The sequence below is a fragment of the Berkeleyomyces rouxiae genome (assembly GCF_048999995.1).
Source record: "Berkeleyomyces rouxiae strain 22BRR77 chromosome Unknown BrBRR77_ptg000009l, whole genome shotgun sequence".
NCBI lineage: Eukaryota > Fungi > Ascomycota > Sordariomycetes > Microascales > Ceratocystidaceae > Berkeleyomyces > Berkeleyomyces rouxiae.
This window is the reverse complement of record NW_027396499.1, coordinates 621,677-645,946: the sequence shown is the minus strand read 5'-3', so window position 1 is coordinate 645,946 and position 24,270 is coordinate 621,677. Positions and strand designations below refer to the sequence as shown.

The 24,270-nt window shown below is 54.5% G+C and overlaps 9 protein-coding genes across 9 annotated transcripts; 6 read left to right on the top strand and 3 right to left on the bottom strand.

Moving 5' to 3' along the window:
- Positions 1-86: 86 nt before the first annotated feature.
- BROUX77_006769 (uncharacterized protein) lies at positions 87-1,089 on the top strand (the record flags this gene model as incomplete). Its single annotated transcript, XM_073751790.1, has 2 exons — positions 87-325; positions 441-1,089. 2 exons carry the CDS (start codon positions 87-89, stop codon positions 1,087-1,089), a joined length of 888 nt encoding a protein of 295 aa, XP_073602916.1.
- A 621-nt stretch (positions 1,090-1,710) lies between these two features.
- BROUX77_006768 (uncharacterized protein) lies at positions 1,711-2,470 on the top strand (the record flags this gene model as incomplete). The annotated part of the gene is made up of 2 exons (XM_073751789.1): positions 1,711-2,036; positions 2,170-2,470. The coding sequence occupies 2 exons, from the start codon at positions 1,711-1,713 to the stop codon at positions 2,468-2,470; spliced, it is 627 nt and encodes a 208-aa protein (XP_073602915.1).
- Positions 2,471-3,392: 922 nt separating this feature from the next.
- BROUX77_006767 (uncharacterized protein) lies at positions 3,393-6,558 on the bottom strand (the record flags this gene model as incomplete). Its single annotated transcript, XM_073751788.1, has 3 exons — positions 3,393-3,630; positions 3,711-6,139; positions 6,439-6,558. The coding sequence occupies 3 exons, from the start codon at positions 6,556-6,558 to the stop codon at positions 3,393-3,395; spliced, it is 2,787 nt and encodes a 928-aa protein (XP_073602914.1).
- A 1,338-nt stretch (positions 6,559-7,896) lies between these two features.
- BROUX77_006766 (uncharacterized protein) lies at positions 7,897-8,277 on the top strand (the record flags this gene model as incomplete). The annotated part of the gene is made up of 1 exon (XM_073751787.1): positions 7,897-8,277. One exon carries the CDS (start codon positions 7,897-7,899, stop codon positions 8,275-8,277), a length of 381 nt encoding a protein of 126 aa, XP_073602913.1.
- Positions 8,278-9,013: 736 nt separating this feature from the next.
- Positions 9,014-9,796, bottom strand: BROUX77_006765 (uncharacterized protein; the record flags this gene model as incomplete). The annotated part of the gene is made up of 4 exons (XM_073751785.1): positions 9,014-9,137; positions 9,223-9,447; positions 9,575-9,639; positions 9,755-9,796. 4 exons carry the CDS (start codon positions 9,794-9,796, stop codon positions 9,014-9,016), a joined length of 456 nt encoding a protein of 151 aa, XP_073602912.1.
- Positions 9,797-10,898: 1,102 nt separating this feature from the next.
- On the top strand, positions 10,899-12,330 carry BROUX77_006764 (uncharacterized protein; the record flags this gene model as incomplete). The annotated part of the gene is made up of 3 exons (XM_073751784.1): positions 10,899-11,027; positions 11,116-12,060; positions 12,133-12,330. The coding sequence occupies 3 exons, from the start codon at positions 10,899-10,901 to the stop codon at positions 12,328-12,330; spliced, it is 1,272 nt and encodes a 423-aa protein (XP_073602911.1).
- Positions 12,331-13,370: 1,040 nt separating this feature from the next.
- Positions 13,371-14,891, top strand: BROUX77_006763 (uncharacterized protein; the record flags this gene model as incomplete). The annotated part of the gene is made up of 1 exon (XM_073751783.1): positions 13,371-14,891. The coding sequence occupies one exon, from the start codon at positions 13,371-13,373 to the stop codon at positions 14,889-14,891; it is 1,521 nt and encodes a 506-aa protein (XP_073602910.1).
- An 874-nt stretch (positions 14,892-15,765) lies between these two features.
- Positions 15,766-17,126, top strand: BROUX77_006762 (uncharacterized protein; the record flags this gene model as incomplete). Its single annotated transcript, XM_073751782.1, has 2 exons — positions 15,766-16,596; positions 16,719-17,126. 2 exons carry the CDS (start codon positions 15,766-15,768, stop codon positions 17,124-17,126), a joined length of 1,239 nt encoding a protein of 412 aa, XP_073602909.1.
- Positions 17,127-18,056: 930 nt separating this feature from the next.
- Positions 18,057-20,923, bottom strand: BROUX77_006761 (uncharacterized protein; the record flags this gene model as incomplete). The annotated part of the gene is made up of 2 exons (XM_073751781.1): positions 18,057-20,735; positions 20,807-20,923. The coding sequence occupies 2 exons, from the start codon at positions 20,921-20,923 to the stop codon at positions 18,057-18,059; spliced, it is 2,796 nt and encodes a 931-aa protein (XP_073602908.1).
- Positions 20,924-24,270: the final 3,347 nt, after the last annotated feature.

Sequence of the window (24,270 nt, the reverse complement as noted above, 5' to 3'; positions counted from 1 at the left end):
CTGCCCTGGACCAAAACAGTTGTTGTGCTTCTTACAAACTCCCTTACATCACACCGGTGGCATATCATCTGACAACAGCAGCAAGCATGAGTTCTACCGCCAATGACTGGAACCCGTTTGTGCGCCGCGAGCGCTACAGCGACAGCGCCATCGTCAAGTACCGCACCTGGACGAGTGTGACGTTCTTGCTCTCGGCCGTCGGCACGTGTCTCTATGTGCTGCATCCGCCGTTCAACGGCTCGGGCAATGCCCACCGCATCTGGTGGTGGAACCACCACTACCGCACTGCGTTCAGCCTGAACCCTGTGATTGTTAACATATACTGGTAAGTCGACGAGTGCAAGTGAACCATAGAGCAGTGGCGTATGCTGCTGGAGGAAGAGGGAGAGAGAGGGGCTCCGCCCACGCCTGACGGAATAAGCTTGCTAACACATGCGCAGGATTGTCATGCTGATCAACCAGGCCAGCTACATGTCTGGCCTGTGGATGAACCGCGACAGCCCGACCAACACCAACGCGGCAGCGCTCGGCTCGCACTTCATCACCAACAACATCCTCAACTTCCTGTTTGTTGTTTTGTTTGCCTACGGCCACTTCCTGACGGCGCTGATCGTGCTGATCATCAACCTGTTCAACCTGTCGGCGCTGTACCACCGGCACAACAGCTACGCGCGCTGGATGCACTGGCCCGTGGTCGCCGGCCCGCTGGCATGGACGATCGTCGCCATCCTGTGGACGGGCGCGATTGTTGCGCCGTGGGGCAACTCGACGGTGCTGCGCATCATGGGCAACATTGCCATCTGGGCGCTGGTGCCGATCGGCATGTACTTCCTCGTGGCCTTTGGCGACTACACCATGGGCTTCTCGCTGGGCGTGCTGACGTGGGCGCTGGCCATGGGTCAGATCATGGAGAAGCTCGTCTCGCTGCAGTGGGTCTTTGCCTTTGTCATCATGGGCATGCTGTTTGTCGCCAGCTTCATGGTGGCTGTGCCGGCCTGGACGGGCCGCCGCATGGCCTGGTTGGGCTCCAACGAGAGCGCTGATGCTGAGGGCGAGAGACGGCCGCTGATCCCCGACCAGCAGGTCTAAGCCGGTCTTTCTGCCAATCAGGCACCCCAGAGCCGCGCTGTGGTAGTATGACGTGTTGTTTTTTGCTTCTTCTGGCCCTCCTGCTTGGCCGTTTCGGTCAGATCAGACTGAGGTGGCAACTCTCTGAAGGCATACAAGACAACCCCCCACCACCCCTCCGGCTAAATTGAACTAACACACGGGAAAAAGAATTCCAAGATGAAGGAAGTGGACAGTGTCGGTGGATGAGGAGTATAATTGTGGCGCGTTATTATTGTCTGCCGAGTATATGATATCAGTTTACCTCCATCTAATAAATGTACGTTGAACGGACTCGAGATCCTTGTGCTCCCATGGCCTTACAGCAATTGCCGTGCAGAAATAAAGTGGGGGTGTCTCCACTATTAACCTCTTCTAACCTTGGGAGTCCCGTGGGCGAAGTTATTTGTCGAAGCCTCGCCACCATCTTATTAAACAGTTTGCAAGCAAAAAGAAACAAAGGTCACCGGCTACGTTCAGGAGAGACCCAAGCCTAGATAGAGCAGCGGCGGGCCCATTATACCCCCCCCGTCCCCCATGTTTTTATTTAAGCCGTGAGCATAAGCACACATACACACATACGCATTGTTCAGATCTCCAAGGATGCTCCGGCCCTTCCCGTCCGCCATCCACATCGGCACCGACATTTGCCAAGTCTCGCGCATCCGCTCGCTGATCGCATCCCGCCACGGCCTGCGCTTCATCGACCGCGTGTTTAGCCCTGCGGAGCGCGAGGCGTATGCCGTGCGTCTGGCACCTGCGTACCGGCTGGCGCGGGCAGCGGCGGCGGCGACAGTAGACGTGACGGAGGATGCAGACATGCGTGTGGCTGCGGCAACGCAGGCGCCAATCAGTCACCCAGAGCTGTCAGAGCCGACAGTGGGCAACAACGCGCAGCTTGAAAGTGCTGTTAGACTTGTCGCCGGCAGGTAAGAGAGTAACAGGAGGGGGGAGGTTCTTTTTCTATCCTACAGCCACAGCACACGTGATGCCAAAGCCAATGCTCTGCGTCTTCTTGCTACCCCACCTGCCCTTTTCTTTCCTTCTCTAACATCGTCCCAGGTTCGCCGCCAAGGAAGCAGCTTTCAAGGCCCATCCCTTGCACCACCTGGGCTTCCACGACGTGCACATTTTGCCGCGCCATGCGGCGCATGGTCCTGCGCCTGAATCTGCATCTACATCGACGCCCACATCCAAGGCTGCAGCCGCAGCTGCGCTCGCGCGCGCGACTGCGTCCCCGGCGCCCTGCGCAGTCGTCCAGCCCGTCCCGCCCTATACGACATGCGCGCAAGAAGCGCGGATCTCCATCAGCCACGACGGCGACTATGCCACGGCGGTGTGTCTCGGCTTTGTCCCGGAGTAGACGGCGCGCGCCAATCAGCGCGTGCCGTGACCTACGAAAAAATAGTCACCTCCCTCCCTCCCTCCCATCCTGGGATTGGGCCGACTGGTATGTAGACACTTGGACTTACTTGTAAGGATATAGACATGATGATAAATAACAGACAACGTGTATATTCAGCGTGCCTTGGTGTACGGGACACCAAGGCAGGGCACCAAATAAAAGACACAAAGAGGGCTACAGTCAGACGTAGCAGAAGTGCGGGAAGGGCGAAGAGACAAAGCGTGAGCCGGGAACGAAACATACACAGAGAGACAGTGCGAAGAATAGAAAAATATAATAAATGTCGAGTTGAGCACGAAGAAACAGAAAATAAGATAAAATCAAGTCAACATACAGAAAAAAAAAAGATAATAAAAAAAAGAGAGAAGAAACAAGGAGGCCCTCGGCACACATGGCTAAACAAGAGGGAGGCCAGGCCAGGCCAGACCAGGCCAGGTATTTCGGTGGTTCTGGTCATACACAGAGAAGAAGAAGGAGAAAGAAAAGGGTCATCTTATGTAGGACATCAAAAAAAAAAGACAAAAAAAACACCCAAGAGTGGGAAAATATACGGGCAGCCAACAGCGTTTCCCCGCAGTCAGCCCGTCCAACAATGCTACCCTACACCCATAAAGAAAAGAAGAAAACGACAAAGAAAGAGGCCGGAGCACGGAGAGGAGGGAAAGAATAAATAGGAAGAAAAAAAAGAAAACAAGAAAAGGAAGCGTAGGGGAGAAGGGAGGGCCGGAGCGAGTTTTTGCAAAGACCTCCCACCCAACCCACGCCCCTCGGACATGACATAATCAGTTCTTTCGGCATCAACATGGCAAAACAACTACGTACTATTCGACGACCGCAGCCGGGACTTTTCCCGCGCTGCCTTCAGCGCCAGACGACGAGACTACGACTTCTGGAAGAACCAGCTGCTGCGCTTGTTTTCCGTCTGCTGCAGGTTAGCAATAGTCGGGACCGAGGCTTCGCTGCCACTGCCGCCGCCACCACGGAGGGGCTTGGCAATGCGACTCCCCGCACCGCCAAAGCTGAAGCCGCCGAAGCCGCTAGTCGTCGGCAGACCGCGCGTGCTGCCAGACTTGGCGGCCTCGAGACGCTCCTTGACAGCCGCGAGCTGCACCTCAAACCTAGACGAGTGTAGATTGGTTAGCAATGTTGTTCAGATAGTTAGGGGGGATAAAATGGAATGCAAAACAGGCGGTCGTACTTCTGGTTGGCTACTGCCATCTTTTCCTGGCTGTCTTGTAGCAGGCTTTCCAGGCTCTGGATGCGCTCGTTGCGCGCAATCAGCTTGCGCTCGGCAATGGCCACCTCCTTCTTGAGTGTAGAGTTTTGTTCAACCAGCTGGCGCTGGACTTGGGTCAGCTGCTCGAGGTTGCGCTCGAGGAAGGCCATCTTCTTCTGCTGGGCGCGGTTGTTGGATGAGCGAAGCACGTTGTTGTACTGCTCGCGTGTCTCGTCCAGAGAAATCTCCAGCTCGACCACCCGCTCGCAACGGTTCTGGAGATCGCGCATGAGGCTCTTCTTCATCACGTCAAACTCGGCAATCTGCTGCTGGATAGTCTTTCCGTTGGCCATGGGCGCCGCCGTGCCCGCCTTGACTCTCCGCTGGAGATCCTCAATCAGCGTCTTCATGCGGCTATTCTCGGCCGCCTTTTGCTCGGCCTCGAGTCTCAGGCTGGCAATCAGCTCGGCCTCGGCATCCTTCTTGTTGCTCAGGGCATCGCCCAGGCGCGCCTTGATCTCTTCGACATCAGCTTCGTCCAGGTTCCTTGAAAGCAGCTCCTCGTACTCGGCCTGCAGAGCCACAAGACGCGCTTCAAGCTCCTGTCTCCGGCGAGCATCGGCCTCTCCGGAAACCGAACTGTACATTGATAGTTCGGCCTGGCGCACAATACCCTGTGTTCCAACAAGCTTTGTCTTGACCTCCTTCAGGTCATCCGGGGCCACGTGATCGCCAACGGAGCTCTGCTCAACGAGGGCGTCAACCTTTTGAATGGCCTCGGCAATGAAGCGCTCGTTTTCACTGAACACATCTCCGCCAAGATCAAAGCCGGCCATCATCTGGGCCATTTTCTCCTGCTTCTTCTTCTCCTTTTCGCCAAACTGGGCGCTTGTTTCCTTGGCGCTCATCTTGACATCCATGAGCTGCTGCTTGACTTCATCAAGCTCTGAAGTGAGTTCCGAATTGGCCTCTTTCAGGGCGTCCATGGTGATCTGGGCCTCCTTGCTCTCAAAAGTTAACCGCTCAAGTTGCATCTTGGCTTCGTTGACCTCGACAGTCAATTTCTCGTTGTCCTTGCCTGTCTTTGTGTCGTGGTCCTTTAGAAAGTTGAGCTCGTCCTTAACCTCAATCAGCTGCTGCGTTGCCGAAGAGAACAAGCTCTCCTTCTCAGTCAGCTGGTCCTGAAGCTCATTCTCGCGCCTCAAAAACTCTTCACGCTCGTCCTTATCCAGGGGAAGACTGGGAGTGCCGGCGCGTTCCATGAGCCCAGGAGTATCGGCTCGAGATTCGGCATGGTGAAGTCGGGAGGGCGTCGATGGTCTGGGGTCACGGGCGGGTGTGCGGGGAGCCGAGGGTGCGTTTTCGGAGCCGAGAGGGGCAGTCCACTTGTCGCGAGGGACGGTTTCACCAGCACGCCAGAGCTGGATCTCGCCCTCCAAATTGGAGATGTAGTTGGTGAAGGAAGTGGTCTGGGCCTGGGCCTTTCGCAACAAGGCTTTGAGTTCTGCGGGGCTGAGCTCGGCGTTGACTTTCGCCTTGTTTTTGATGGCCTTGGCTCGCATACCAAAGCGCAGTGTGCTGAGGGTTTCGGCATCGTTGTAACTACTGGGTGAGCAGTTGATGATGAGGGTAGTGCGACTGTTTCCTCCCAGCGACTCTTGTAATATTCTGGTAAGCTTGGAATCACGGTAGGGCACGTGCGAAGACTTTCCATCAGTCAGGGCGTTGATGACCATGCCCAAAGCACTGAGAGACTTGTTGATCTTCTTGGCCTCTTCCAAAGTCTGGCCGCTGGCTCCCGTCTTTCCAACCTTTTCAGAACCGGCCAGATCGACCAGAAACAGCTGGCCACTCTTGGCTGAGCCTGTCTCGACGTTCTTCTGGGTAATGGTGATGACAAAGATGGAGTGGGAACGTGAAGACTCCTGGTTCATGTTCGTAGCAGAGACAGCACGGGCATTGCCTCCGCGACGCATGACTTCGTAGACTTCCTGGACACTGGACACGTAAACTTCGAGCAAGCCCTTGACGTAGACACCACGGTTCTTTTCCTCGTGCACGGGCAGGTTGTCGTTTTGGGGGGCCAGCAGATCGCGGATGCGCTCCATGTAGATTTCCATGTAGCTCACACGGACGGTGTATTCAATGGATGAGGGGCTGGACATGATGCTGAAGAAGATTTGCTCAACGATTCGCGGGATGACACCTCTGTTTTCCTCGTCATCGAGATTACCGCCCATCATGGTGTATGATTTACCGGCTCCGGTCTGGCCGTAAGCGAAGACGGTGCCGTTGTATCCATTAAGAATGTCGTCGACGGTGGGCTTGATGGAGAAGTTGAAGATGTCGTCTTGCCTGCAGGACATGTCAAACACCCTGTCAAAGGTGAATGAGCCCTGGGCTTCTTTTGACTAAGAAGAGCAGCAGATGTGGATGTTAGCAGCAGCCATGGAAAGACGGGGGTGGGGAGGCGGGCAAGAGCCGAGGAGACCGGCCAGCCGGAGGCCACTTCGGAGCCGGAGGGTCGCAGCAGAAGCGGGCAAGACAGCGACGAGCCGGGACGATGGAATGGAAAGGCGGTCAGGGCCGCGGCCACCAGCGGGCTTTGCTTCTGGCTGTGGCCGCTCCTAGCAGCCGGCAGAAACCCCCTCGCAGCGGCAGATTCGGTGCTGACAATACACGCAACGGCCAGTCAGAAGTTCAAACTTACGTCAATGGTGCAGGTATCTGGGCCATCGAAGCTGACGATGGGCTGGCCGCCCGAAGCTAATTCGATCTTGTTCTGGGGCCGGAATCGGGCCACGACCTTGATGCTGTTTGCGCCCGACATGATGCTGTGGCGGGGGCGGTGAGGGCGCTTCTCGGGGACGGTGTCGGCGTCGGCGTCGGAGTCGGTGTCGGAGGCAGATATCACGACTCAGCAAAGGACGGGCAGAAGAAGGCTCTCGGGTTGAGGGCGATTGCGGGTGGATGAGACGTAAGAGAAAACAGCACAGAAGGGGAGACAAGTCAAGGGGACGAGCGAGCGAGGGGAAGAAGAAGAGAGGGGAGGGGGGCCTTTCTTTGTTTGCGCTGAAGGTGGTGGCTGCTATGCTGCTAGTATCAAGAATGGCAGCAAACAGCGAGAGCAGCAAGACAAGTCGAAGCCAGCGAGGGAAGAATCGACAACGACGCCGAAATAAAAGAATAAAAACAAAAGTATTTTTGGGGTTTATTTCCGGCCGTTCAGTGGTCGTCGACTTATCGCGGAGTCAAAGGCCAGCACACCACACCAAGACCCAAAAGTCAAGCAGCTTCAACTGGCGGAGAAGGACAGAACCCCTGCGCTGCGATATGCGATAAGGCGATAAAAGACGCTGCCAGGATCAGCCAAAATAAATAACCCAAAGGAGCAAAGCCGCTGTAAATAAAGCACCAGGCGGCTTCTGGGGAGCGCCCAAAGCGCTGGAGGCCCTGTAGCAAAAACAGTGCAATGCGCTGTAATGAGCCCTCATGCACTGTAATGCACCCCCGTGCACTGGCCAGACTCCGCGACGCAGCGTCTTCGGCCTGGCCTTGCCTTGCTGCTCCTCAACAGTCGAGAAGCACGGCCGTGGTGATTTATTTACATCTGAATTTGCTGGGGAATCTAAAACAGGTGAGGACAGCCCGAAGACAAAGACCAAGCAAGACACGCGCCTCCAGGCCGCTGTATTTCCAGATGGCTACAGCGGGGCTCTGCTGAGGTGCCCCTGTGAGCCAGTGAGAACGTGAGAACCCTAAAAAACAACAGAGCGTGGGAGCCCCCATTGGGACTAGCCAAGTCTTAGGCCAGGGTTAGTTTAGGGGTCCGCCCAACAATGCAGGGTTGAACGTAGCACAATTTAGGGTCTGAGGGTCTAGTTTACCACCAGCTTCTTCCATATTCCTTCCTTTGTTGCGCCATCGGCTGACAAAATCCACTTACAGTTCTTACTAAGCAAGATCGTGGGGTTCTGAAGCTGGGATTGCTTGCTATCGTCATATATCAAGCATCTTCTCTGCCTCAATCTTTTTTTCGTGATACCTTGTTCTTTGATACACACAGAGAAACAAACACAATCTCACATCATACCAACACGCACCACTTGAACAGTGCCCGCTCCACACACACACACACACACACACACACCCGCCTCAGCCGCCCACCATGTCGACCCCCGCCTCAGTCGTTGAAATCAGCAACATGGAGGCTCTTAAGGAGCTCTTCGCCAAGAACACCTATGTGGCCATTGACTTTTACGCCACCTGGTGCCCGCCGTGCAAGATGATCTCGCCCGTATTCGAGAAGCTTGCCGGCGCCCACGGCGTGCCGGCCGTCTTTGCGCTGGCCAAGATCAACGTCGACGAGCTGCGCGAGGCCGCTGCCGCCTACAACATCACCGCCATGCCGACCTTTATGTTTTTCAAGGACGGCCAGCAGGTTGCCGTCAACGGAAACAACATGATCCGTGGTGCCGATGTCCACTCGCTGACTTCGGCGCTGGAAAAGATGGGCGGCCTGGCCAAGAAGCGCGCCGAGGAGCTGTAGAGCTTGTTTGCATCTCATCATCTTGATGCGTTATGCTCTAAGGAACTAGTTTTTTATATGTAGTTACTTGTGCATATGCACATACACAGTCTATGTGACGTAGCCAGGGAAAAACAAGAAAAGAACAAGAAAATATGGTTAACTAATATATAACCAATAGTTACAGAAAGACAGGGTCGAAAGCATTCATTACATTACTGCTGCAAGAGTGTATACAAGTGCCATAAACCATGCATGACACCTACTCACTCACTCCATCCAACAAAGCGGCCCAAAAGAAAAAAGAAGGGCCGAGGGCTCTTTGTATAATTAGCTAAAGCTCCCTCGCAGCTGGGTGGGTAGTCACTGTTACAGACAAGACCCCCGAGTCTGTTTCAAGGACCCCCTCCCCTCTCCCAAAGTGAGCCATTGCTGTTGCTGCCCAACAAGTAGTCAAGTCAAACGTGAGAAAGGCGAATAACTGGAGAGTCGGTACGATTGGTTACACACACAAGATACTACGCATATAGCATGTTGTATAGTTAGTGATTAGCCAGAAAGTGGAAGATATAAAAAATATGAAAAAAGACACCCAATGCAAACGCCGTGAAGCCGGTGAAAACAAGACCACAAAAGGACGAGTAAAGCAGAAGAAAAACAAAAGGACCAGAGAGAAGAGATAGATTGACGCTCAATCTCGTGAGACGAGCTTCCCAAGAAATGGGCCTCCCGAGGACAGCCGATACTGGGCGACTGTCTACTCGTCCCAGCTTTTCTCGACGGTCTCGCGGACTCGCTTTGTATACTCCTTGCGATTGTCCTTGTATAGATTTGACGCTTCGACATTTGCCGGGGAGCCAGTGTTCGGGTCGTTAAGCAGACTGGGGGAAAGGGGAGCAACGGTTAGCATGTGAAACAGAGAGAGAGAGGGCTTTGTGATTATGGCTCGCTCGCTGGCTGGCTCACCTCTGAATGCTCGTCAACACAGCTGCGACATCGTACGTGGGACTCCAGCGGTTCTGCAGGATATCGAGGCACAGCTCGCCGGTGGCGTAGACATTGGGGTGGAACATTTCGCTGATGAACTTGACGGCTGGCGGCTTGTTGGGATATTGTTCTTCAAACTGCATGACCAGGCGGAAGGTGCCGTCCTCGAACGGAGTGTCGGCGGGGCCTATAATAACGGCATTCCTAGCGGAGGGCAAGGAGAGGAGCGTTAGCTTTGGTTGGACGAGGGACGTGGGACGAGGGGCCGTGGCTCTATATAGAACGGCCATCGGAGGTTCGGCATCGGTGAGGGAAAGCGGATGTGGCGTACCAAGTCATAACATTGTCGGGAACGGGCGAAGCGGAAACTCCAGCGGGAGGATCGGTCTGCATGCGCTACGGGAAGAAACAGAAGACATTAGCAACGGCCGACCGAGACGAGATGAGACGAGGCTGGGGAGCAGGGCCGGCCCAGAACCGCAAAAAGGGCAGTGGACGGGGTGAGATGTACCTTGAAGTCTCTCATGAGACGTCTACGGGCGGTGGTGGACATGGCGGATGGTGGATGGGGGGAGGGCGGTCGTGAAGAGATGGAGAGATGGAGAGATGGAGAGATGGCGATGAATGGGCAGGCGCTGTGTGGCTGGAATATAGGAGCGCTCTCGGAAGCCAATAAAGTCAAAATGAAGAAGAGAATGGGGCGACGGCTGAAGAAACGGCTGTAGGGTCAGCGCGAGGCTGGAGAGGATGGAATTGAGGAGGAAAAGAATAAATACAGACAAAGACAAGACATAGAGGCCAAAGTAGCAAGAGAAAAAGAGGGCCGGCGTCCAAATGGGCCAAGAGTGGATGTGGATCTTGAAGTAGCCTCCATGACGTTTTGTCTGGTCCGGTCTGTCTCTTTCCATGATTACATACATTAACTAACTACATACATGCATAGTGGAGAGGGAGTGGAGACTGAAAGCCACGCGGGAGCAGCGAGGCCCTGCAAGTATCTCAATCTCTAGTTCTCTCGTCTAGTTCTCTAGTCTTCTTGTTGTACTATGCACCTCACAATGGGGCAGGTACTGGTACATGTACTCACATACACAAAAAAGTGTAAACCCATGTACCGGTACGCATGCACCCGACTCCACCCATAATACATAATACTGCATTGGCATTGGCATTGGCATTGTCCAATCCAAGATGCTGGTATTCTTTGTCCTCCATGAGACGCTCGCTTGCTGCTCTGCGTCGTGCTTGTTGTTTTCTTTTCTCTTTTCTTTTTTTTTTCTTCCAGACACTGCCAGCATGCAAGCTTCCATCGGTCGCAGCCGCCATCGGCTATCCTGTCGGCTATCGGACAAACCGTTCACCAAGAACAAGAGGCCGCAGCCCCATACCCTTACACGCACTGACCCTAGAAGTACAGGGTTAGGCGTTGTTGGAGTTGGGGAATTGGCCTATCAGCTGTAAACGGCTCAGGCCAGCGTCATATGTTTAAGCCGAGGTGGCATGCCGGCTAAGCTCTGCGAATAGCTACATACTTGTACATGAAACATACCCCGAGACCAGAGAAAACCTACAAATACAGTACACAAGCTTTGCTTTCGTTTCTGCAACATCACCAGCGGTCGCTTAGTTTACTGCCTCATTCTTCTTCATCCACCATGTCTTTCCTCTTACTTGGGCGATCCCCGTCGCGGCTGGTCCGCCGGTCATTCTCATCATATGCTCCTCTACGCCAGGAGGTCCAAGATGTCTACATTCTAGGCGCAGCTCGTACGCCTACGGCAAAGGTAACGAACTCCGCGGTGCCGTGCATACTTTCTGCCCAGACTGCCCGTCTACTGCGTGCTTTGATACATGATGCTTACAGTCTCTCAGTTCAACGGATCTTTCAAAACAGTGTCGGCCCCCGAGCTTGGTGCCGTGGCTATCAAGTCGGCCCTTGAAAAGTCCAAGGTCCCGATATCCAAGATCACAGATGTATACATGGGCAATGTTCTCCAGGCCGCCGTCGGCCAATCGCCGGCTCGCCAGGCGTCCATCTTTGCCGGCCTCCCGTCGACAGTCGAGGCCATTACAATCAACAAGGTCTGTGCATCTGGGCTCAAGGCCGTGGTATTTGCCGCCCAGAATATCCAGCTCGGACTAGCCGAAGCACAGGTAGCCGGCGGCATGGAAAACATGTCACGCGTTCCCTACTACCAGCCGCGATCAAGTCTTCAGCCGGCCTTTGGAAACGTGACTCTCGAAGATGGCCTGATCAAAGACGGGCTCTGGGACGTCTACAACCAGTTCCACATGGGCGTGTGTGCGGAAAAAACGGCTGCCAAACACGGCATCACGCGGGAGATGCAGGATGAATATGCCCTGCAGTCATACGCCCGCGCCCAAGCAGCCTGGAAAGCCGACGCCTTTGCCGACGAAATCGCCCCAGTCACAGTCAAGGGCCGCAAGGGCGATGTGGTCGTTAGCCAGGACGAAGGCTTTGCCGACGTCAAGCCCGATAAGGTGCCGACGCTGAAGCCGGCTTTTGTGCGTGACGGCACCGGCACCGTGACGGCAGCCAACTCGTCAACCTTTAACGACGGCGCCAGCGCGCTGGTTCTTGCGAATGCGGCGCTTGCGCGCGAGTACGGACACGGCTCCCGCGTGCTGGCGCGCGTGCTGGCCCATGCCGATGCGGCCATCGACCCGGTAGACTTCCCCACGGCACCGGCCAAGGCGGTCCCGCTGGCGCTCAAGCGCGCGGGTATCTCGGCCGACCAGGTAGCAGTATGGGAGTTCAACGAGGCCTTTGCGGCAGTAATCAAGGCAAATGAAAAGGTAAAGAGGCCACCCCACTTTGCCGCATGGTCTTCAGGTCATCAACTAACACGCCGGCTTTCCTATCTGCAGATCCTCGGTCTCCAGGGCGCCAATGTCAACCCTCTTGGTGGCGCCATCGCGCTTGGCCACGCGCTGGGAAGCTCTGGCTCGCGCATCTTGACGACACTTTTGCACCAGCTCAAGCCCGGCGAGTATGGAGTGGCAGCGATCTGCAACGGCGGCGGAGCGGCCACGGCGGTGGTGGTGCAGCGGGTTGATGGTGTGTGAGGCCAGCCATATCTGCCATGTCTCCAGAGTGCAGGGGGCGGCCGTGATGGTGATAGCCGTGGTAAAGCAGGACCCGGCCACACATACATGCATGAATGATAGCGTTAAAGTATATTTGCTTCTATGTGGAACTCGTTATAGCTGCTTGTACGTTGTGATGTCCTGGCATGATTTGCAGACAGGGAGCCACGCGGTGAGAGCCCGCTTGTACCCAGTATTGCACACAGTGGCGCACTGTTGCGTGTTTGGTTTGTCCAGATGCCAAATGCCAGACAGGCGAATCAATCAAAATGTGGATCTCTCCCGCTCCGCTGACATGTGAAAATGGGGCCCCGCCCCTTTTCTCAGTTGAGGCGGTCCAGCGGGTGTCTAGGCCCGGGCTTCAGGGCTTCTTCACTGTAAAGATCCGCTGGAGGGCCTGCGCACAGGCTCTGTCACGCTGCTGGCATGCCCTGTCCCCCCTTGTGACCGCCGTAGCTGATTGGTGGGCCCGTCGCTCCAAAAGTCTGCTGTTTTGTGGTGCCATTTGCATGCTGTTGTGGTTCGTTGCCAATTTGTTAGACACATTTGATTTTTATTACTTTTTATGCTGGCTTCTTCATCTTGACTTTGTGGTTCGTGTCTCTCTGTCTGCACGGCTTCTTTTTGGGGGTATTTTTTCTTTTTATTTCTTCTTTTCTTTAGCTCTTCATCACTCTCACTCATTTGTGTCTGGCCTGCCATACCAGCAACCAAAGCTTCTTGACTGTCTTTAAAACCCGACGCTACTCCCACGTGTATCGCGGCTCTTCTTTTTTCGTCTTCTCTCTCTTTGTGCGATTGTCTGACTCTTTTGCTTCGCGCGCTTCATTCATTCTTTACCCCCAGCCGCACCGAATTCTCTGCGTCCGCCTTGCAATCCGCGGCTCTCTTCGCTTCTCCTTGATTCCGCGCCCGCGCTCGCGCCCGAGGCTCTTCTCTCTCGACCCGTGCCGTCTCCGTAGTCTCTTCGCGACTCCCCCATATCATCTCTCCCCCGCCCTTGATACCACGCTTCCGCGATGGCTCCAGAACTCGATTCTGCCACAAAGCAGCTGAAAGACGGGCGCGTCGATCGGAGGACCAAGTATCACGAGGCCGATGTCGTTGTCGTTGGTGCCGGCGTCTTTGGCACGGCCATTGCCTTTGCCATGGCGAACCAGGGCCGGAGTGTCCTCCTTCTGGAGCGCTGGATGAAGCAGCCCGATCGCATTGTCGGCGAGCTTCTGCAGCCGGGCGGTTGCGCTGCCTTGAGGAAGCTTGGCCTCGGTCATTGCCTCGAGGGCATTGATGCCATTCCGTGCTACGGCTTCGACGTCATCTACTACGGCGATGAATGCCGTCTGCAGTATCCGAAAATCAGCAAGGCCAACAGCCAGGTTGTGTACAAAAAGGAAGCACACAAGTTTGATGATCAAGAGCTCGTCAAGCCAGAGGGCCGCAGCTTCCATCATGGCCGCTTTATCAACGAGCTGCGCAAGTCGTGTCTTGCCCACCCAAACATCACCGTTGTCGAGACCGAAGTAACCAAGCCCGTTCATAGTGACCGGAGCGACGTGATTCTCGGCGTTGAGGCCCGCACAGTGAACCCAGCCACGGGCCAGAAAGAGCCCGACTACTTCTTTGGCGGCTTGACCATTGTCGCCGATGGCTACGACTCCAAGTTCCGCAAAAACCACCTCGGCAGCAAGCCTCTAGTACGCTCCAAGTTCTATGCCCTGGAGCTGATCGACTGCCCGCTTCCGGCTCCCAATTGCGGTCACGTCATCATTGGAGAGGCAGCGCCGGTCTTGCTATACCAGATTGGAACCCACGAGACCCGCGCCCTGATTGACGTTCCGATAAATCTGCCCGAGGCCTCGGCCGCCCAGGGCGGCGTCCGCAGCTACATCAAGAACCACGTGATTCCCACCCTGCCAGCCCAGGTGCAACCCAGCATGCTCAAAGCCCTGTCGGACGGCAAGATTCCGCGCAGCATGCCCAACAGCTGGCTGCCGGCGCAGAAGCAGCGCGCCAACGGCATGATCATTGCCGGCGACGCCCTCAACATGCGCCACCCGCTGACGGGCGGCGGCATGACAGTGGCCCTCAACGACGCCGTTATCATCTCGCAGCTGCTCTCGCCAGACAAGATCGCCGACCTGTCTGACACCGCGGCCGTCAACCAGGCCATGTCCGAGTTCTACTGGTCGCGCAAGAGCCTGACGGGCATCATCAACGTGCTGGCCCAGGCGCTGTACAGCCTCTTCTCGGCCAACAGCCGGCTGCTCAGAGCGCTGCAGCAGGGCTGCTTTGCCTACTTCAAGATGGGCATGACTGAGGGCCCGATGGGCCTGCTGGGCGGCCTGATCCACAGCCCCATGACCCTCTTCAATCACTTCTTCACTGTCGCGTTCCTGTCCATCTGGCTCAATGGCTGGAACATGGTTGTCAACAACGTCGCGGGCTTTGTGCTGGTGCCTCTGGCCGTCATGGATTTGGTGTTTATCCTGTGGAAGGCGTCTGTGGTGATTCTGCCCGTCTTTTATCACGAGTTAACATAGAGAGGCGTTCCCCTCGAGAACCATGACGTGATGCTGTCCTTTCTTTTTCTTGTTATACCTGTTCTGCATATCCCCTCTTCTTGTACAAACTCGACCCTGCCGCTACTCCATTACTACTATATTAATTCCCTTGTTTCAACCTGTTTGTTTGCCCTCTCTTCATGTTTCCAGCACTCTTGGAGCCGTAGAATAGAGCCGCATGGACCGTGGATTCTCGTCCTGTTTCTTTTTTCTCTGTGGGTTTGCCGTGGAAATCTAGCTACTACGCAATCTTGGCGTCCTCTTTTTGGCGCTTGTGTGTTATCCAAATCTTGGTAGCTTTGAGTTATAGTTGTAATTGATCAATGCCCGGTACGCATAATCTCGCCTCCGAATTCTGTGTAACAAGAATTGCCGTACACAAAGTCCCCCACTAGCGAAAAAGCTCCCAAAACCCGCCTCCGGTGCGACGTTGCTATAGGGCCAATCGCGCCCTACTATTGGCCAGCCTTGTGGATATGGCCCATGCTTCTTGAAGCCACGCATCCTCTCGAAACCCGCCAGCCTTGCGTTTGATATCATCGTCGCTCCTTCCCTTCTGGTCGACGAGCCAGCTGTCCTTGGCTTGCCCTTCTTGCTCGCGCGTTTCTTTTTTTATTCTTTTTTTTTTTCGCCTGTGTAGTTGACCTGTTCTTTCTCTCATTCTTTTTGCCATTGGTCCACGCAGATTAAGTCCGTTCACTTGTGCCCACCACCTCTCGTCCGTTCTGCGTGTCGGCCCCGACGCCCCGTGCGACAACCCTCCAGCCGGCCGGCCGGGCACACCACCCCTCCCGCTCGCTTCCCGCTCTCCATTCCCGGTCTACACAGCTCTGCCTCTCCCCCACCCCCTGCCATGAGCACCCCCGCGCCCCTCCCGCGCCCGCTGCTCGCCGTCCTGATCGGCGTGCTCTCGGCCCTCCTCTCTACCCGGCTCTCGGGCATCTCGCTCGCTTTTCTGCTCTGCGTCTCCTCCGCCGCCATCGGCCTGACTTGCGCGCCCCTTGCCCTGCGCATTCTCCACCCGAAGCCCCGCCTGCCCGTCATCTCCGAGAAGAAGTTTGTTTGCGCTGCGCCCGCCAAAGCGCAGAGCCCCTCCTCGTCAATCAGCGCCCAGGACCTCGCCCCCTTGCCCTGCTGGTTCGACGCCTGGCTCGCCGACGACCGCCACCTGCAGAGCCAGAACTTCCACATTGGCGAATTCTACGTGCCCGAGTCCGAGCCGATCGAGCCAGCCGAGCTGCAGCTCAGCGTCGTCTTCCCCGCCTACAACGAAGAAGAGCGCATCCTGCCGACGCTGACCGAGGCCGTGGCCTATCTCGACCGCGTGTACGGCCGCCGCCGTGGCACTTCTTCTACCCCCACCGGCTATGAAATCATCGTCGTCGACGACGCCAGCCGCGACGCCACCGTCGCCACTGCCCTGCAGTTCGCGGCCACCCACCGGCTCGGCGACACGCTGCGCGTCGTCCGCCTCGCGCATAACCGCGGCAAGGGGGGCGCCGTCACACACGGCCTGCGCCATGTGCGCGGCGCCCATGTGCTGTTTGCCGACGCCGATGGGGCGACGCGGTTCAGCGACCTGGAGAAACTGGTGCAGGCCGTGGAAAAGGTTGTGGACGGCGCGAATCGCGGGATTGCAATTGGGAGTCGGGCGAGACTGGTCAAGAATCCCGAGATCCTCAAGGTATGTGTACCCTCCCTCCTCCGTGTTCCACCGGGATCCCCCCCCCCCCCCCCGGCCCCGGCCTCTACAAGAACAAAAAGAAGAAGAAAACACAAGAACACTAACACGAGAGAACCCCGCAGCGCTCGGCCCTCCGCAACTTTCTCATGCGCGGCTTCCACTTTGTCCTGACCATCCTCACGCCCGCGGCCACCTCGCGCATCAAAGACACGCAATGCGGGTTCAAGCTCTTTACGCGCGCGGCGCTGCCGCACATTGTCCCGTACATGCGCACCGAGGGCTGGATCTTTGACATTGAGATGCTCATGCTGGCCGAGTCGTCGCCGCCCGCGCCCATCACGGCTCCCGACGGCAGCGTCATTGGCTCGACGCAGGGCATCCGCGTCGCCGAGGTGCCTGTCAACTGGCACGAGGTTGGCGGGAGCAAGGTCAGTGTTGTCAAGGATAGCATCAAGATGGGCTGGGGCCTCGCTGTGCTCCGGCTTAGTTGGACGCTGGGCGTGTACAGCCGGCGCGAGCTGCGGTTATAGCGGGAATTAGAAGCATGGGAAAGCGGACTTTCTTCATGTCTCTTTGTGTTTTGCGCCGGAGGGTTCTTTTTTTTTCTTTTCTTCTTTGCAGTAGTATTATGTGTCTCATACCTATCGCCAGTTCTTCATCAATACCCTCAAACTCTTGTCTTGTTCGCGACATCACAGTCATGGCTTTTTTATACATCTCTTCATGTTTACTTTTTTATCAATAACTACCATGCCCATGTAAATACCAACACTCAATTGCCTTCTTCCGCCGCGGCCCTCTGTTCACACGTCGGATACATCCATCATCACAGCGACAACCGAGAAACAACAAGCACACACGCACCTCTCACCAAGAGAAGAGAAAGAAAAAAAGAATCACGCGGTCACAATGTGAGCAAAAGATATAACATTGCCTCCTTCTAGATTTCCCAGTGGTGTTCTTGCCAGCAAAAAAAAAGAAGAAAAAAAGTAAAAGACAAGAGAGAAGAAGATGAAAAAAAAAGAGAACACCGCCACGGCCCGCCCGACCCCTCCCCCATTCCCATAAAGGTATAAAAAGCTTTGATAAAGAAGAAGTAACATACAAAAAAAATGTGAACAGAAAGGAAAAGAGAATTGAAAAGAAAAAGAAAGAAACATGGGTCAGGTGGCGCGTAGTCGAGGCCCATGTCTCGCAACGAGAACAAGACAGCAGAAGTGATGAAGAAGAAGAGAGCAAAAGAACAGGGCATTGAGTAGGTATGTAACGACCCCCAGAAAAGGTTTTCATAGCAAATATCAAACAAATAATAAACATGGGCTGAAGAAGAAGAAGAAGAAAAGAAAAAAAAGATTAGTCGTTCATTCGTCAGTTCTCGGGCGCGCTCAACTCGACCCCGATACACAGCTCCCCCTTGACGGATATACTTCATGGCACACCAAGGACAACGAGCCGGGGCCTCACTCGGTATCAGAGCCGCCGGATCCCGTAGTCACGGGAGACTGCGCGACATTCATGGCAATCTTGGACGCGCCAGTGCTCGGGCTCCCGGCAAAGGACGTCTTGCGACGAAGCATATTGACGCTGCCCGCCACTGAGATTGACGACGCGGATGACGACGCGCTCAGCCTCCGTTTACTAACTGTTGGCGGGAGCTCGCCGTCTTCTTCCTCGTCGCGGCGTCGCTTTTCGGAAGATCGCTCGGGAGGCGTCGTGCATGTTTGCGCGGGCGGGGTGTTGGGCGATGCGCTGGATGCTGATGTGGGTGTAGTTGGCTCTCCGACTGGAGCGCGTGGGGGCGTGGATACCTCGGGCATCAAGCTTCTCCCCTGGCATTCATCGGCTGGTGGTGTGGTTTCCTTTGTCGACATGGTCATTGTGCGGTCCAAGGTGTCGTCCACGCCGTCGGTGGAATCTTCTGCAGCATCTTCACCGCCATCTGAGAACACGTTCCCGGCATCACCCGGTCCACTGGCAAGCTCCACCATCCCTTTGCTCGGCTCAGTATTTTCGCAATCGGGGTTCTCGTCTGAATCCTCATCTGAATGATAATCCACAAGCGGCTTGCTGGAGATGATTGGGTTGCTTCCGGACCGGACTAGCTCCGCAAGTTCGTCTTCGGGGTCAGTTTCAGGGCCATTCCAGTACTCGCTGTCCGCTGGCATGTCTTCTGTTGCCTCCGAGGTTGCGGCCACCAATTCGGGCGATTGGCGAGGACGGAATAACGTTGACATTAGCTTATCAAGATCTGTGGACGGAAGAGGGCAAAGGAAAGCTTTGCTGGAATCGTAGTTGGAACACATGATCTGGAAAGCATGGTACTTTTTTAGTTCATCAGATTCCATAACTTCGCGATGGTTTTCAACCAGAAACTTGGCGACACTGTAGATCTTTTCGCGATTGATGTAGTCAAAGACATCGAAGCAAGCCGAGCTGACCAGGTTGTCGCGAGGAAGTGTGTTCCGTAGCAGATTAAATATGGGGATAAACGAGTCGCGCGACATGAGATGCGCAAGACAAACATCTTGTCGCATACCAAGCATGTGGCGCACCAGTCGCACGGGGATCAACTTGAGATGCTTCTCCTTTGCGTCAAACAGGCGTGTCAGGCGAATCGTGAAGTCATGCTTGAAGACAAACATCTTGCTTAGGCTATGCTGGCGCAAGAAGAAGATGAGAATTTCAATCAAGTAGCCAAAAAGCGCAGCTTCATTGAGGCTAAATGACATGTTCTTTCTCTTCTCCACGTCGATCAGGGGCTTGAACAGGCGCTCTGCTGAGCCAAGGTAGAACCGTTTGATGAACTCTTCCTGCTGGGGAAGAGGCTCCGAGTTTTGGCGTTGGCGCAGCTGATTGGCAACTTCCGGGTTCAGGCGCATCATTTGGGGTGTGCAGGCCGGCGCGGGGTTGGTATGAACAGTGTCAAGGAGGACTTTGATAGCATCTGATATTTGGCTCTTGACACTCAGGTCGGTCTCAACAAGCAGAATATCAATGAGGCTATCAGTGAGTGGCGGCTGTCCCTCGGCGACCTGCCGGTACATGGTGTTGCGAACCAACTGTGGATCATGGTCAATCATGGACACCATAATATCAGTAGCGCCAACACGAATAGCTACATCCTGATGCTTTAGGCCGTAATTAATGACCCTGAGCAAGCCATTTGCGATGAAGTTGTTGTATAGTGAAGCCCGCGCAGTCAGTTCAATGTTTTTCGCAATTGTACAACATTGTTGAATGAAAATGACAGCATCGCGACGGCGATTCGCCAATGAGCTAGAGGGGTTGAATACACTGAAAAGGTCGCTCAAAATTTCGGGCTCACTCTGAATGTGCTGCACAATTGCGACCTGGTTGTAGAATATGAGGGAGTTGAGAATGGAGAAAGTGGCGTCATCAAGAATTCGGGCGAGAACGACATCTTTGAGGTATTGAAGTCGGTAGGTTTGGTGGATCTTACATTCTATGCGACTGTCGGCGATTTTGACAACTTCTCGAAAGCGCTTTTGATTATTGAGCCATTGGCGGTGGTTGGCTTTTTGGTTGGAGAAGTCCGGGTCGTACTCGAGCGCGCCAATCACACCCATAATGTATTCGTCATGCACAATTTGTTCAATGATGAAGGTGTCATTGAGCAGAATGATTTGCTTCAGTATGCTGCAGAGAAGATGCAGGTCGGAAAGAGATTCGAGGTCTTCGGCTTCTTGGAAAAGGATAATGAGCTTCGGTATGTAGTCTTCAGTCATGATGAATTTACATAGCCCCTCTCGACTAGCTTGTTGGCTGCTGAGAAAACGGATGGTCTGCTCAATTTCTTGTAGCTCGCCGAGGTTGGCGGTTGGTAATGAGACAGAAGAAGGCACAAGTTCCATGGGAGCGTCGGCATCGAAGTTCTTATCATCGTGCGGAAAGGTCATTTTGACGCTGTTGATGAACTTCCAAATCATAGAACAGCCCTCTGCTTCTTGAAAACTCAAAGCCATGTCGATTCCGGTGGGCGGATCGGTCCACACAATAAGGGTGTCTTGTTGTTTTTGAAAGCCATCATCCTTTGTTATTATGGTAGACAAAAGGCATGTGTCGGGTGTGTCTTCGCTTTTGACGTAAACCTGTGGTTGGGGCTCTGGACTATCTTCAGTCTGCAGCGTGTGGCAATCGGTTAGTTTCCAATACAACATGAATATGCATGGCTCGAAGAGTCTCTAAATACCTGAATGTAGCTTGCAGTGCAGAAGCCAGTTCCCTTGTCGTACCAGTCATTATTTTGCAGCACGTAGACCTTGACTCTTTTTTTCTCGGGAGCGATCTGAGGCATGAGCTGTGCCATCATGGACGAGTTGGGGTCAGACCCAGGAGAGGGAGACTCTTCCTGAATCGAATAGGTGTCAGATGGAGTATGGAGAGGAGGGTTGTCGGAATGAGACGTGGAAATAACGGGAACGGCGCTGAGATCAAAGTCCGGTTCGTGTTTTAAAAGTTCGTGGTAGGCGGGAGAGGGAGAAAAATACGAGGGTTCGCACAGGCGATCGTCGAAGACGACGTCGGCGTGTGTAATCGCTACAGCCGCCACCTTGAGAATCTGAGATTGAGGCTGTACAGAGTACTTCTGCAATTAGGCCGCGCTGTCGGGGGAGAGCTGACAAACGAGCAGGCGGGCCAAACGAGAGCGCTAGGGAGAGAAAAAAACCCGCAAAATCTTGACGGTACAGGTGCGACAAGCGAAGTATGCGGACAGCGCAGAAGGAGAAATCTGCGGACGACGATGAAGAGGGCTCGGGAGGCTACTTGGAGGCAAACACGGGCTGGAAGAGAAATTGTTGATGGACGATGACTGGCGATTTTGCGAGGTCTGAAAATATGATGCAGTCACAGACGAAAACTGGCAAAGCGGCGATGATTTTGGACGCAGCGAGGCGAGGCGAAGCTGGCTGCAGTGGCGACGGCGCGCGCACAATGGCAGCAGGCTTTTTGGTCCGGGAACGCCGTCCAAGCGGGAAATCTGGGACGAATGACGGGCAGCGATCGCGGAAGGCGGAGGGCTGTCCCTTGATCGGATGAGGCGATGATGCAGGTGGTGGAATGAAGCGGGCGATGGTTGGTGGAGGGTTCGTTGTTCTTTTCAATTCCAAATGACGCTGTCAAGGAGGTGCCAGCTCAGCAAAGCGAGGGAGATACACGTCGAGCGGAGAAAAGAGCAGGAAGGCGAAGAAGAATGGCCAGGCCAGGGGAAACCCGAACACCAAGACCAAGGGAGACTAGCAGGAGGCGCGAAGAAGAAAAAAAAAAGAAGACCAAAAACGCAATGCAGAACCGAGCAAGAAGAAAATAACGATAAACTGATTGATGGCAGCCGCAATGGAAAGACGCGAATGTACAGGCCCGACGGGTATTTTCGAGAGAGCGCCGACGGCTTTTTTTTGGCGTGGCGGTCGCGGTTGGGGCAGGGGAAGGCAAAAAAAAGAAAGAGGCGAAAAAATGGTGGTGGTGAAGGAGGAAAAGAGAGAAAAGCTAGAAGAAGCCCGCGGGACAAAGAAAGGACGGTAGCCCAAAAAAGCGGAAAACGGGGAAACGACGGGAGAATGAAAGCGAGGAAAGAGCGCGCGTTTTCACAAGGTAGCCGTGAGTAATTGCCAGCCAGAGCCAGGCCTGAGGATTCAAACTTGGGGCCAAGAACACAGCAACTACTACATCCTAAAGAAAAAAAATATAGTATTTAGTCAGCGGCCGTCCCTTCCGCGCCGTGCCTCTTCATATAATCCAAAGCGATTCGCACACTTGCATCCCATCGCATCGCATCCCATCGCTCTTTCTACTATCCACCCACCAGCAAGTCCTTGACTTTGTCTCCTGCGGGCTTTTTTTTTGCGGAAGCGGAACGTCAGATTTAGGTCGACAAGGCCAGCCTCAGCACGACATCAAGTCTCAGACGCGACAAAGCTCTCGGGGGCAAGGAAGGAGCAAGGGGGGCCTACAAGCACTCCAGCCAATCATGTACACATACATATTGATACCACTGCATATGTATGCGCAATAATGTACAGGTACATGCATACCTGCACCTGCCCTCGCAATCAAAGCGGGGCTCCCCAGGCCCTGCGGCCTGTGGTTGGGTCGCAACAGCAACTCTGCCGAAACCAGCGCTGGCCTGAAAACCTGGCAGCTGACTTCAGGGGGTTCTCTGGCTTCTAGCGCTGACTCAATCCAGGGTTACAGAGGGTGCACAAGACCAGACTGGCTCCAACAGGCCAGTGCAGGCCGCTAAATGAGCCTAAGCCCTGGGCCCAAACACCCAGCCAAGCTAGACTCTAAGAATGCCCCTGGGGACTAACTTGAAGAATTAATTCAGAGCGCCAAACCAACACCCAAGCGGCAGTAGTGTATTGCACTTTACTGCATCTTTTCATGGTTTGCTTTGAATCATCCCATGCCATAGCCGAGCTAGGATACATCCGGAAATGCTTTGTCCACGAAATGCCCCCCATGAGCCGTGAGCCGTGAGCCGTGAGCCGCGATCCGAGATATCAGCTCCAGGTCCGAGACCGTATGACGCAGCCAGCAACGAGCGCGTTCTGTGCTCTGGCCGGCAGCCCCCAGCAAAGCCATTGTCTGCAAGAGAGGGAGTATCGGCCTTTTAAGGATGTTGCTGCTTCCAGCAGAGGGAACACCTCAAGCTTCCAAGGATGTCGCTGCCAGGGAGAGCCTCCTCCCAATGCCGTCACCTTCGGCTCACAAGCCGGTTTGGGGCCCCAGAACCCATGCCTTGACAACGTCATAGTTACCATGCCATAGACACATGCCACGTTTTCCCGACTTAGCTGCCATGATTCACTCTGTCTTGTCTTGGTTCTGGTCCCAAACTACCAGCAAAGCTGGCATGCTTGGGCGAGGGGATCGTCAATAGGCACAGGGGCACGTTTCTGTCACAGACAAGCACAAGCGCCTGTGCATGCACTGCATATGACTGTACATACACTCTGCTCCTCTCTATCGCTGTACATTTTCTCCCTGTGGCCATCCACACACGCGTGTTGACGACATGCGTCGTGAAAGCACTCACTTCTCTTATTCTGCTGCACCTATTTAATTGATGCACTACTTCATGCATCCCGTCCCCATCTCAACAAAAATTTCCTAATGACTCTCCCCTCCGTCTGTTACTGTCCCCCTGCCCATTCACCAACCAGGGACCTCCTTCCTTGACACAAAAACAACCTCTGGCTGAAAAAAAAAAAAAAAGAAGAAACGCCGTGCTCATGTTAAAATCGACTAACGTGAGATTATGGCTCACACGATAAGGCTGCCCCCTCCCCTCCTCATTTAGGCTAAGCCGGCATCTTTGACGCACCCACAAGGCAAAAATAACTACCGAGGGAAATAAAGCCTACGATTAACAAAGGAAGGAACGGACATGTGGAGTGGAGACAGCCAGCGGTAAAACGTAGAACGGAATGAGGGACCAATCCCTGTAGCCAATCAAATCATGCAGGCACCCTTGAGTGACAGGTTCAAGGGTTAGGACGCTGTATTTGGTAGGGTTGGATGTTGCGCTTTAGAAACAAGAAATGCAGCCAAGCCGGGGTTTGGTGGTGATGAAGACGTCTGCGAAACTAGAAACACCCAATAAATAATATCAACCTGTTCATTATATCTCCCTGCACTAGACTAATGCAACTT